The sequence below is a fragment of the Amyelois transitella genome, chromosome 2, assembly GCF_032362555.1.
Source record: "Amyelois transitella isolate CPQ chromosome 2, ilAmyTran1.1, whole genome shotgun sequence".
In the NCBI taxonomy this organism is placed as follows: domain Eukaryota; kingdom Metazoa; phylum Arthropoda; class Insecta; order Lepidoptera; family Pyralidae; genus Amyelois; species Amyelois transitella.
The window spans coordinates 12,613,075-12,627,912 of NC_083505.1; the positions used below are offsets into that span (position 1 = coordinate 12,613,075).

Below are 14,838 nucleotides of genomic sequence, written 5' to 3' on the forward strand. Positions count from 1 at the left end.
AATAAGTATTCCACGCGGACGAAGTCGCGGGCACAGCTAGTATTATATTAAACATAGTGAAGTAATTGATTTTAAAACATCATGTTATTCACATATAATATCATTCAATTGTCATAAGGTTTCTCAGTCAAATTAAAGCAAATTTTAAGTTTATTGCACATCTTTTACCATTTACCTTTTACCAATTACCATTACACCTGTCTTCGATAAGACTGAAAAGTTAAAAATATCGGCACAAGTTACTGTTGCCATGTAAGTCGATACATCAAATATGGAATTTTATTTATTATTTTTAAAAGGGAAAACTTTTTCCTGCTGAGAAACTGATAGATATAGAACCTACAACATTCCATGCATCCCAAACATGACTTTCAATCAGACAGGGTTTTCACGACATTATGTTATTAGTACTTAATGACTTAATGTATAAATCAATAGGACCAATCCATCTCTTCTCCGTGAATGTCGTAAAAGACGACTAAGGGATAGGCTTATAAACTTGGGATTCTTCTTTTACACGATGGGATAGCAACCTTGTCACTATTTGAATCTCAATCCTATCATTGAGCCTAACAGCTGAACGTGGCGATTCAAGACTGCTGTCTCTTGTCTGCCCCGCAAGTGATATAGACGTGATTATATGAATATATTAATATGAACTACTTAATTCCACATAGAAAGGTGAACCACCTTTTCAGCGTAGCTACAGATTAACATATTGCAAAAACGTACAATCGTTCGTACGTACGTAATCGTATATACATACATATAATCACGTCTATATCCCTTGCGGGGTAGACAGTGCCAATATTCTTGAAAAGACTGATAGGCCACGTTCAGCTATTTGGCTTTAACATAGAATTGAGATTCAAATAGTGACAGGTTGCTAGCCCATCGCCTAAAAGAAGAATCCCAAGTTAATAAGCCTACCCCTAAGTCGCCTTTTACGACAAGAGAGATGGTGATAAACAAATCGTGTAGTGTAATTACTCAATTTAACCACATCAGATCCCGTTCGATGGATTCTTTCCACACTGAATTATGGAATCCTGTAATCCCGAATCGGTTTACATCCAAGATAATGTAATCGTCCCTAAAAATATTGTCCCCTAACCACCCTTTGGGCAAACATCCAAATCAATTACAGCCTGTGACAAGCGCCATCAATCTGCCTCCAAGTGTACAATCAGCCCCGAAGTGTACAGTCATCGACACTAAATTATTTTTGGACTTCCGACGTTTCATCGTAGGTACCTACCTATGTTTTAGATGACAAATATTTTTGTTCTTCATTGAAAATATGTTTGAATCTATCTTACATACATACATATCATCACGTCTATATCTGTTTGGTTTGGTTGGTTGGTTGCGGGGTAGACACGAGCTAGTAGTCTTGAAAGGCTGACAGGCCACGTTCAGCTGTTCGGCTTTATGATGAAATTGAGATTCAAATAGTGACAGGTTGCCAGCCCATCGTCTACAAAAAGAATTTTGGCATTTCAATTAATTTCTTCATTGTTTATTGAAAAACGAGGTAAGAAAACAATTAACTGGGCACAATTTGGATACTTCGAGGCTAACTTAATCTGTGTAAAAAAAAATCTTACAATGAATCCAAGTTTACGTTTCGCAAACATTAGATATATTTACAATTCTTTAAAACTAAATACTTAGAGTTACATTGACTTGCAACCTCAACTGATTTGATCATACCTGAGGCGAGCATTCTTACAGAATCAATTACCGCCTATTGTACTCCAAAAGGATAATGATAAGAGATCCTTGTGACGTCACCAGGCCCATAATGCAGGTCTTGATAAGCCTTCACCATCATCTGCTGGTTCACCACTGCAAAGGGTCTTGGGGAGATGCTTTCAATTGACGGCAAAGGCCTCAAATCGAGGCTTGGCAGCGATTCTTCCTTCGGTCTCATCGAGGTAGGTACATATGTAGCTTGAGGTATCGACGGCACTGAATAACTTATCATGTTGTTATACACATACGGCTCCGAATAGCTCAACGGGATTTGGTAATTCTGCTCCGCGCGTGGCTCCACTTCCACAAACGTCTCCCGTGTGGTATAAATCGCTGGGTTTGTAAAATTCGCCTCCAACCGGTTCTTCCTCCGCGGCCGGTACTTGTAATCCGGGTAATCTTGCATGTGCTTTATTCTTAACCTCTTCGCTTCGTCAATAAAAGGCCTCTTCTCCGATTCGTCCAAACTCTTCCACTCTAAACCGAGCCGTTTCGATATCTCAGAGTTGTGCAATTTCGGATTCATCATAGATATCTTCTTCCGTTGCAGTCTTGACCACACCATGAATGCGTTCATTGGTCGCTTTATGTGGTAAGGATTCGAATGTCTCGACAGTTTCTGCGGAGGTTTCAACTGAGTCGTCTCTAGATATGCCATTACTATCTCACATCGTTGCAAAATTTAAATCGATTTGTGTATCATCACCGGCATTAACGTCACCTTTATCGATATTAGCTTGACTGGTTATATTTCTCGCAATATGGCCGCCTACAGCTTCTGACGGACTAACAACGTGTACTGATCTCAGTTTTGTAGCCAACCAAATCTGAATACTGTCATTAGTTCAACAATGGGCCGGTTACAATTGGGATGACAATTTCCCTGTATTATTTGCCGTCGAATAAAGAGCGGCGACAATGCACTGATTGCTCACAAATTGTCAAATGATACTGCTGTATGTTTTGTGTGCGGCGCGCCTGCGCGATCTATTAAAAGATGAATTGGTATGGTCGGCAAGTTCTGATGGCAGTGGTCAGCAGAAAAATCTGATTATTTTCGCAGTATGTTTGTTTTTTTTTTATGAAAATAAAAGTATGTTTTCCTTATAATAGCTACAGTTAATAGGTATACAGTGCCGTGTGGTTCCCGGCACCATTACAAAAAGAATAGGACCACTCCATCTCTTTCCCACAGATGTCGTAAAAGGCGACTAAGGGATAGGCTTATAACCTTGGGATTCCTCTTTTAGGCGGTAGGCTAGCAACCTGTCTCTATTTGAATCTCAATTCTATCACAAAGCCAAACAGCTGAGCGTGGCCTATCAGTCTTTTCAAGACTTGTGGCATTGTCTACCCCGCTAGGGATATAGACGTGATAATATGTATGTATGTTAATAGGTATCACCTCTATTAAAAAAATAACATAGATGCGCTTCATTAATTGCGTTTCTAAATATGTAGTCGTGCTTAGAAGAGGACTTATAATAATTTGATATATCTGCTTGAATCGGTCGTTACTCGAAGGAAGAGTGACACACAACTGTACCTATATAAAATCACGTCTCTCTTCCGGAGGGGAAGGCAGAGACTACTCTTAGAACAATCCCAGCTTACTCTTTCACTTCATCCATATTTATAATAACTCCCTTGACTTGACTTCCAGCGCAAGCTTGTCAGGTCAATGTCACTTCACCGTGAGGTCACCGATTTCTTTATCACCTCACAGTACTTAGCTCGACAGAGGAGCGTCGGTGGTCGAATCGGTAAGGTGCCCGCTTAAAATGCGTGACGCGCAGAAAGGCACAGATTCGAATCCTTGTGTACTTAATGCCTGTTTTCGAAAGTGATGAATATTAATTTAAATATTGCTAAACTATGCTCTTACGTCTAAGGAAAAGATAATGAGGAAATCTGCACTTTCACGAAACTTGATTAGGTTTACCTGCAAAGGTTGCGGAAGTCAGATGGGAGTCGCTTCGTGTAAAAACCTGACCGTTGAAATTTCGCTTTCTTTTCATCTTTTGTTCACAATGATATCGGTGTCGTGTGGTCCCCGGCACTTTAATATTGGACCAGTCTCTCTCATTCCCGTGGATATCGTAAAAGGCAGCTAAGGGATAGCCTAATAAACTTAGGATTCTACTTTTAGGGCTAGCAACCTGTCACTTTTTGAATCTCAATGCCATCATTAAGCCATACAGCTGACGTGGCTTTTCAGTCTTTTCCAGACTGTTGGCTCTGTCTACCCCGCAGGGGATATCGACATGATTATACGCATGTATGAAATCGGTTACGTAACGACAGTGTTTTCAATAAAGATCCAATGACAAGAGGAGTGGTTTAATCCTTGGGCATAGACTACAATTGGCCTGTTTAGCCATAGATTGTGTGGCGGGTTGGGCCGCTTTATACGCTGAATGGATTATTGCCACAAATTGATTAAGGTTAAATTTATACTGATAGATAATTCATTTATTCCTACACACAGTTTACACAATTTCATATGGGATACAAATTAATTAGGGTGTGAGTTGCAGCAATACAAAAAGGTCACAACTCAACGAATTTATTGCTATCTATACTACGAGTAATATTAGAAAGCTGAAGAGTTTGTTTGTTGGTTTGAACGCGCTAGTCTCAGGGACTACTGGTTCGAATTGAAAAATTATTTTTGCGTTGATTAGACCATCTATCGAGAAAGGCTTTAGGCTATATAACATCACGTTGCTACTATTATGAGAAAAAAACACGTGGAATAATTATTTTGGGCATTATTCAAGCCCTCAAAGAGGAATCATTTTCCCCGTATTTTTCACATTTTCCAGCTTGATGATAAATAACCTAAAAAAGCCTTACTCGATAAATGATCTATTCAACGCAAAAAGAATTTTTCAATTCGAACCAGTAGTTCCTGAGATTAGCGCGTTCAAACAAACAAACAAACTCTTCAGCTTTATAATATTAGTATCGATTTACTGATTAATTAATAATTTACTGATTATTACTGATAGTTAGGATGTCCTACTCCTAAGTATGTACCTATAGCTTAAGAAATCGCAACAACTAGGCTTATAATCGGGATTCTTCTTTTAGGCGACAGGCTAGCGACCTATCACTGTTTGAATCCCAATTCTATCATTAAGTCAAACAGCTGAACGTGGCCTATCAGTCTTTTTTAGACTGTTGGCTCTGTCTTACCTGCAGGGGATTTAGACGTGATTATATGTATGTATTTATGTATAAATCGCATCTAATAGATACTTATAATCAAATATAAGACATAGGTTAGTTCTCATCCTGGTAAAAACTAAAATTATTGTGAGTTTACGAAAAACTTATTTCGTAGGTGACGCTAAATTAGCGCGTGTAGGTTTCAGGGTACCTACTTAATGGTAATGTAGGTGGCGCTAATAAACCACCTAAATAAGTCCGTGTAGATAACGCTAAATTTGCGCGGGCGAAACTGAAGGTATAAGCTAGTATGAATATTAATGACCAACTAATTAAACTTATCGTTCTGACTAGCTTCCCTGTTTGTTTTGAAGCAAAACTTATTGTAAGCTGCTGCTCTTACCGTACAGGTTGTAAAATCCAATCAAGGGAAAGCCTAATAAACTTGGGATTCTACTTTTTTAGCAACTAGTCGCTATTTGTAACAGGTTGTCTATACTAATCTCAATTCTAGCTGAACGTGGCCTTTCAACTCTGTCTGTTAACGATAAAGACGTGATTATATATGTGTCAGTATTAAAACAATCCGAATGAACGATAATTTATTAATCCCTTCCCGTGAATAAACGTGTCAAGAATAACTGGTCAAATATAGAAGTCTAAACCCTAAACCTTCATGATTGTCAGCCCCATCTATAATGCTTTACATTAAATATTAATTAAACTAACCATCACACAAGCAGAGGTTCCACAAAAATACCAACTGATTCAGCAGGTTCAGCTTGAATGTAAGTACGCACTACTTAATCGTTCGTATATCAATGGCATAGATGGCGCTGTTTATAAAGTTTATAGTTTGACAACCAGATGGCGGTAGCATACACTCTATGTTTTAGTTAGGGGTTCTCAATTACGAACGAAGTCTTTATTAAAGGATGGATCTTACCCGCACGCGTGGTGGTTTATTTTCTGGTCTTTTATATATATTTAAGTACACCCTGATCGATATTAATATTTTTACGTAGGCAAGTAAAATCTTAGATCGATTATTTCAAAGTTTCATAAGTACCTAACCTCAACAAGTCAGGATTTTTTTTAGGTTACCATACCGTAAAGCCGCGAATTTATTTATTTTTTATTAGAATTACCTAACTGCTTAATTAATTAAAATAACATAACACACCTTTTGTTCCACAGTCGTGCAAAACTCCATACAAATGTTATCATTTGTAGACACGGCCCACTTTGTAAATCACTGGCAGACACAGGAGGGAGCTTTAAGCTGCCATATTTATGAAAATAAGACGCTATAAAGCTATAATGGAAAATACAAAAAGCCCGCCCGAGCGTCGTAAGGCGGGCGGGGCACCAACTTTTACATGGCACGACACGATTATTCGAAAAGATGTATTGAAGATGTCGTTGCAAGTGAACATAACGAGATCTCACTTGAGTGCGAATTTTTTAACATTTCTGAAAATATTTCTTATACAATTTAAAATCATAATGAGCCAATGTGAACACGACACGTCTCCTAGTTAACTACAACCTACCTTCCTGCCAAATGTCATCATTATTGGCAATTCCATTTCCTTGAATGTGCAGGTTTTCCCACAAAGTTTTCCCCCACTCGTAAAAGCATGAGTTAAATATCAAACTAATGTGATTAGGAAAGAGTAATAGTATTTACATGGCCGCGGCTGAGTTTAGCCAAAGACGTGATAGTCTTCTGTTACATGGAAATCGTGACGCAATGAGGCGAGAAACCTTACTTAAATGTAAAAATACATACATACATAGATACATACATATGGTCACGTCTATATCCCTTGCGGGGTAGACAGAGCCAACAGTCTTCAAAAGACTGAAAGGCAACGTTCAGCTGTTTGGCTTAATGATAGAATTGAGATTCAAATGGTGACAGGTTGCTAGCCCATCGCCTAAAAGAAGAATCCCAAATATATAAGCCTATCCCTTTAGTCGCCTTTTACGACATCCATGGTAAAGAGATGGAGTGGTCCTATTCTTTTTTGTATTGGGGCCGGGAATCACACGGCAATTAGGCCAGAAACCTCACTTAAATGTTAAAATCGATAATTATAAAGAGCTTTTAAGTCTTAACTTATTGTTATTGCGCTTTAAAGCCTCAGTTTTATGTGTCGCAATCGGCGCGCCGCGCATCTCTTTACTCCGATGTAATACAGATTTATTCGCCAGCCGTGCCAAGAATTGGCCGCATCTCGTGAGGAACCATGGTGTTTCTGTTTTTATTTTATTTGTTTATTTACAATACTGCAGTTTAATCAGCGTGAATTAAACGCCACCTCGAAAAACAACGAATTTAGCGCCACTTAGAAAAGAATAGGTACAAATCTTCGCAAACTATAGTTTTTACCGGGATGAAAGATAGTACCCTACTTATATCCTTCTCCAGATTTTTAATAATTTACCTAAACGTGATACTATTTCAAAAAGATAAATTTAGTAGATAACTCGTGAAGAGGTAACAAACAAATAAACTCACATTCACATTTATAATACCTATTAGTTAGGATGCAAGTACACAAAAAATTCTATCATCGAGCCAAAAAGCTGAACGTGGCCTGTCAGTCTTTTCGAGACTGTTGGCTCTGTGTACCCCGCAAGGGATATAGACGTGATTACATGTATGTAGTTTTTATAAATTGGCGGTTTTTGTTATATTCCGGTGACATATACATATATATCCAGTTGAATGGCAGTCCTTAGAAATAAATAAAAAAGCCTCAAATGAGCTCACGTCTCTCCTAATACATACAGAGCGCGTGACAAACAGACAAACACAATAACGGCGGGTGAGATATAAAGGAATCGAATGTTATTCCGGGCTCCCTATAATGGAACGCTCTTGTGTTGGGAACGACAGAAGGGAATCAAGTTCGAAGATTTATCTCGAGATATCTGATTACTACGCTACGTGTGGATGCCGGCAATTTAGAATAACATCACCCTTTTTACTACGCTTTTATATTAGCTTGGGTTGTTACTACGCTTTTATATTAGCTTGGGTTGTATGTATGTATGTATGTATGTATGTATGTATGTATGTAACGGAATCTTTGAGCTTAATTTTCACTGATTTCTAAACGTCTAATCAACTTGGAACTTTGCACACGTATCAAGGACCGATGACAATGCAATATTTTGATAAGAGTTTCTCATTATCCTTATTAAAACTGCCAGGATTAATAAATTCATTTTTAGATCCTTCGTATGAGAGTAAGAGAGACAGAGATAGCACCAGTGCCAGTAATCTCCATACAAGAAACCAAGAAGTTCTGACGTATAATGAGTCAAAAAGAGATGTAATATATTTCCATATAATGTTACTATTAACCTGAGGCTTCTTTGTTTCATCGCATTGCTCCATTTAGAATTACCATTAGAAACCATAGTAGAATTAGTAGAATATTTTAAAACAATAAAAAATATATAAGTAATAAAACAAAAGTAATAAATGAAAATTGAACAACTAAATTTACAAAAATACAAGAATAAAGTTACTACCTACAGAACTTTGCGATATTTAATACGTATTTAACATATTAATGCAATTCTTGAATTAACATTAGGTATCTTTTGCCTATTTATAATAGCAACACTGTAATACTCGTTGGGAAAATGAGTGACAGTTTTTTATGTCAAATAAGTTTTGCAGTAAGTTTTGATTGAATTCGATTCGAACACCTGTAAACTTTCTTTCTGTTGTTTTTTACCGGTGCCTGTGTATTTACCTATTTGCACTTTGTTTTGTGCTGATAACTTGTCGTTATTTGGAGTTTGGAATGTTCCGTTCAGTCGAGCTTTGTTCTTCCGGATATTCGTGTGATTTTATCATCTGAGATTGGACTCTGACTGTGTTTACTGTGTTGTGCAGATATTTTGAGATAGGACTCCTGTAAAAAGTACCTTATTATTTGAGATAGGAGTCCCAAGTTTGTGTTTGTTTTTGTGAAAGACAGATTTTACAACAAAAGTGCCACGATGTCTTCAGATAAACTTTGTTGCGTTCCTGGTTGTAAAGGCAGTGGAGGTATGTTTGAAATATTTTTGTTCCTGTATCAATCTGCCTCTTAATCTTGTGGTTTGATTCCTGGCAAGGCCACAATCGAAAATTATTACGTTTGCTGGATAGTCAAAAATATTATTAACAGTGATTTATCACTATAAAATTCTTTTCAACTGGGTTTAACAATCATCATACATACATATAATCACGTCTATATCCCTTGCGGGGTAGACAGAGCCAACAGTCTTGTAAAGACTGATAGGCCACGTTCAGCTATTTGGCTTTAAGATAGAATTGAGATTCAAATAGTGACAGGTTGCAAGCCCATCGCCTTAAAAAGAATCATGATGATGAGAATATTATGAGATTTAATCCAATCAGGCCACATATAACTTTAAGAAAGTTAGTTGTGAAAACCTCCGGCGATGGGCGCATGGTTGCAAAAGTCTTTTCTAGTAAGATAGTTATACCAGAAGTGTTAACTTCCAAAAAATAATTGTATAAAAAAACTAAAAAACTACCCGTTTTATTGCAAATCGAACTAAAAAATAGAAAATAAATAATAGTTTAAAAAAAACTAAAAAACTACGCTTTTATTGCTAATCAAACTAAAAAATAGAAAATAAAAATTAATGACAAAGGAATTCAGTAGTAGCAAGTCGAACAATCAGTTATAGTCAGTTGTAGTAGTAATTACCTCGGATTAAAATTATAACAAAATTAAATTTATAAACAAAACAATTTAAATCAGAGTAAAAAGCGTGGGGTGCATTTTACTTCATTTTCATAACTCTCTTGTCATAAATATATGCTAATAGAATGATTTTAATATTTACTACATCAGGCACCCCACGCTTTTTACTCTGATTTAAATTGTTTTGTTTATAAATTTAATTTTGTTATAATTTTAATCCGAGGTAATTACTACTACAACTGACTATAACTGATTGTTCGACTTGCTACTACTGAATTCCTTTGTCATTAATTTTTATTTTCTATTTTTTAGTTTGATTAGCAATAAAAGCGTAGTTTTTTTCATAACGTACTATATATTGAATCTCAATTCTATCAGTTAGCCAAATAGCTGAACGTGGCCCTTCAGTTTTTTCAAGACTGCTGGCTCTGTCTACCCCTCAAGGGATATAGACGTGACCATATGTATGTATGTACTATATTATCACGTCTATTTCCCTTGCGGCGTAGACAGAGCCAACGCAGATTTATCTCAAGATCATTACGCCGTGTGGTTGCCGACAATTTAGAATAAAATCACCTTTTTTCATAACGTACATATTATCACGTCTATTTCCCTTGTGGCGTAGACAGAGCCAACGCAGATTTATCTCGAGATATCTGATTACTACGCCTATATGTATGTGACTATATGTATGTATGTATGTATGTAAACTTCATAAGATTTTTCTCATAAACTTGTAATTCCTACAAAATACCAAGTTTATTGAACGTATCTTGATCAAATTAAGGACGTCCTGGTAAAGGGTCAGGTCAAGAGTACCGAAACCGCCGAGCTTGCATGAAGAGAGTTATGAACGTGAATGAAGATAAGGAAGTATGCAGAGATCCGTGGCAAGTGGAAAGAGGTAGTCTCTGCCTACCCCACCGGGAAAGAGGCGTGATTTTTATGTATGTATGTACCAAGTTTATAAGAAAAATCTTAAGACTAGTCCTCAGTCCGTACTTCACCTCACACCGGCGGCTTCTCGAATCTCATTCATGCGTCTTTTGATAGAATATTTTTATTTCCTTCAGCTCAATACAGAAGGCGACGCTTTGTAAGCGATCCGAGCTTTATGCAACTTACAGTTTTAGTGACGTTGAATACATACATATAATAGCGTCGCTATCTCTTGCGGGGTACACAGAGTCAACAGTCTTGAAAAGACTAAACACGTTCAGCTGTTCGGATTAAGATGGAACTGAGATTCAAATAGTGACAGGCTACAAGAAGAATCCCAAGTTTATAAGCCAATCCCTTAGTCCCGTTTTACGACATCTAAGTGAAAGATATGGAATGGTCCCGGATCCAGTTCAATCAGAGAAAATTCGTCTCTCATCATGCCCTGACCGGGATTCGAACCCGGTACCTCCGGTGTCACGGACAAGCGCACTGCTGCGCCACAGAGGCCGCAATTAATAATTAATTTTAAAATCTATCTATCTAAAGAAATAAAAGTACTTTTTAATTCAAATCTCATAAAACAAAATTTTCCAACTTTGCTACGAATTTCTACGCCGTAGCACAACAGCTTGGCTACGACGCATCTCGTAGCGACTTCGTAGCCTCGATGGAATTTTTTTGTACATTTTGGGTGGTCGAGAAAATGTATTAACAGATCTGGCCTCTGTCTGCCCCGTAAGGGATTAAAAGCGTGACTATATATGTGTATGTATGAAGAATAAGAGGTCACGTAGAGAGGATGAATGAAAGCAGGTTGCCTATGCAGATATACCTGCAAGGAGTGTGGAGGGAAAGGTCGGAGTGGGAAGGCCTTGACGAACGTATCTCGATTAGATTAAGGACGTCAAAGGGTCTTTCTGGCAAACGGTCAGGTCAAGAGTACCCGAAACCGCCGAGCTTACATAAAGAGAGTCATAAATGTGGATGAAGCGAAAGAAGTATGCAAAGATCGTGGCAAGTGGAAAGATGTAGTAGCCTACCTCCGGAAAAAAGGCGTGATTTTATCTATGTATGTATAAAGAACATTCATGTTCTTCAGAGTTCCGGAAATCACATAGTGTAAACCTTTAAACAATATATTAAAACAGCTATTAAGCTGTGCACAGACAGCCGCAGGCGAGGCGGTGAGGCGGCAAAACGGGACATAACGCGATATTGTGAGGCAGGATTGTTCCATATAGAGTTACACTGATGAGTTAAGATTTATAACAAGTCTCGAACTTGCATTAAGGACAATGCAAGTTCGAGACTTGTGTTACGAGACACTAACGCAACGATACTAAATTTTATTTATTAACTAATTTATGTACACAGAAATATTGTGCCGTGTGGTTCCCGGCACCATTACAAAAAAGAATAGGACCACTCCATCTCTTTCCCATGGATGTCGTAAAAGGCGACTAAGGGATAGGCTTAAAACCTTGGGTTTCTTCTTTTAGGCGATGGGCTAGCAACCTGTCACTATTTGAATCTCAATTCTATCATTAAGCCAAATAGCTGAACGTGGCCATTCAGTCTTTTCAAGACCGTTGGCTCTGTCTACCCCGCAAGGGATATAGACGTGACCATATGTACGAGTATGTATGTATGTAGAAAACATTGAGACTGACAAACACAAGAAATAAAATTACAAAGTCGGGGCGGATCGCTAATCTTATATATATATAAAATTCTCGTGTCACAATGTTCGCCTCCGAAACGGCTTGACCGATTCTCATGAAATTTTGTGAGCATATTGAGCAGGTCTGAAAATTGGCCAACATCTATTTTTCATACAAGGGGTATGAAAAATAGATGTTGGCCGATTCTCAGACCGTGATAAGGGTTGTCCACCCTTAACTATAGTTTTTTAAATAGAAATTACTTAAAAAATATTTATATGGCAAAACAACAAAATTCAAATTCAAATTCAAAATTTTTATTCATTATTATAGGATATTATTATATCGCTTAATAATTGTCGTATGGTTTAACAACTTGGTTGACGTCAAATAAATTACTTAAAAACTAAGTTTACTGCCGCTTCCAAGGCGTCAGTGCAGAAGAAGCGGTAACAAACTGCACTGCAGCATTTTCATCAACAACGTCAACTTCACAATATTAAATTATACTTAGAATAGAATAGAATAGAATAGAATAGAATAGAATAGAATAGAATAGAATAGAATTGTTTTTGCAACGTTTGCCGGAACAGCTAGACACATTATTTTTAACAATTAATATATAATAGATTACCATATTTAAAACAATAAAACTCATTTATTCTTAATAAAAAACAAAATTAATTAATATTTATAGTATTCATCATGTTACAACAGCTATTAAGCTGCGCGCAGACAGCCTCAGGCGAGGCGGTGACGCGGCAAAACGGGACATAACGCGATATTGTAGGGCAGGGAATTGTTCCATACACTGTACACTGTCGGGCAATGATATAAATACTGTCTACTGCCAAATGGGATTTCACTACTTTGAATATATTCGTTATAAATATAAATAAATATATACGGGACAAATTACAGTGATTGAGTTAGCCTCGAAGTAAGTTAGAGACTTGTGTTACGAGATACTAACTCAACGATACTACCGCTGCGCCAAAGAGGCCGTCAAGTCTTATAAGTCTGCGTGAGTACCTCCTCTGTTTTGGTATATTTTTCTGGACAAATCCTTCCAAGTTCAGGCTATAAGGTTCTGGAATGTTCTTCCTGAAACGATGAAGACAGCTCCTAACCGCTCGGCGTTCAAGCATGCTGTGAATGGGTTCTTCCTTCAGCAGATCCATTATAGGTCCTCCTAATTTGATATGCTACGAGTATGTTTGTTGATATTTTTATTGTTATATATATTTTATGTATCCCGTATGTATTTTGTTTGTAATGTATGTATTTTGCAGTATGCATGTGCACTTTATCGCACCACCAACTTAAAGTTTTTTTGTTCGGTCAGCTGGTTGACTGGTAGAGAATGCCAAACGGCATTAAGTCCGCCTTTTGTACATTTTTATAGTGTAATAAGAATTTAAATTATTAAAAAAGCATTTTAACAATCGTGTGTAGTATAAGATGTAGCTGACATCTTTATGTTACCAACTGGTAGTAAGGAACCAACGATTATTTATATAAAAAGACGACTAAAGGATAGACTTATAAACTTCTTTAAGACTATGGGCTAGCAATCCCTCACTATTTAAATAACAATTCAATCATTAAGACAAAAAGCTGATCGTGGCCTATCAGTATTTTCAAGACCGTTGGCACTATCTACCCTGCAACGTAGACGTGATTATTTGCATGTTTTTATGTATGTATGTATGTATGTTTGTATATATGTATGTATGTATGTATGTATGTATGCATGTATGCATATATGTATGTATGTTTGTATGTATGTATGTAAGCATGCAAAAGATGCTATGTTTGAACAAGGCGTTACGATTTATCACATCCAGTGTCTACGCTTCTCTGGTACACTGTTTCAATTTTACGCTCGCTTGCCAGCCTAATTGGCTGGTTGGCAAATTGGGCTACCAGCCACCACACTGGAACTGGGTGTACCAAACATGGTACAAACATTTGGTATACCCACGTATTTTCATAATTATTTGTCCGCCTTTGTACCTCATTACCTGTGTTTTTTCTTATAGTGCAGTAAAGAGTATCTATCTATCTATTTAATTCTGTATGCTATTTAGTGCCGTGTGGTTCCCGGCACCAGTACAAAAAAGAATAGGACCACTCCATCTCTTTTCCATGGATGTCGTAAAAGGCGTCTAAGGGATAGGCTTACAAACTTGGGATTCTTTTTTTAGGCGATGGGTTAGCAACCTGTCACTATTTGAATCTCAATATTGTCATTAAGCCAAATGGCTGAACGCGGCCGTTCAGTCTTTTCAGAATGTTGGCTCTATCTTCCCCGCAAGGGATATAGACGTGACCATATATGTATATATAAATATACCTGAGTTCTTTTTCTGGTTTTCTTTTTCTTATGGTGCAATAAAGAGTCTATCTATCTATATATCTATTTGATCCTGAATGCTATTTATAATGTACTTGTCACAGCTACTGATAGTGAATCGAATATGGGTTAACACAAAGGTTACGATGGTCAGACGGTTGTCGCTTCGTGTAAACACCTACCTTACTTACCATGAAGAAATACTAAT

At 37.3% G+C, this 14,838-nt stretch overlaps 1 protein-coding gene across 1 annotated transcript; it reads right to left on the reverse strand.

Annotated features, from left to right (window-relative positions):
• Window positions 1–1,747: 1,747 nt before the first annotated feature.
• Window positions 1,748–2,413, reverse strand: LOC106143679 (transcription factor sox-3-like). The gene has a single exon (XM_013345814.1). The coding sequence runs from the start codon at window positions 2,411–2,413 to the stop codon at window positions 1,748–1,750; it is 666 nt and encodes a 221-aa protein (XP_013201268.1).
• Between the last annotated feature and the right edge of the window lie 12,425 nt (window positions 2,414–14,838).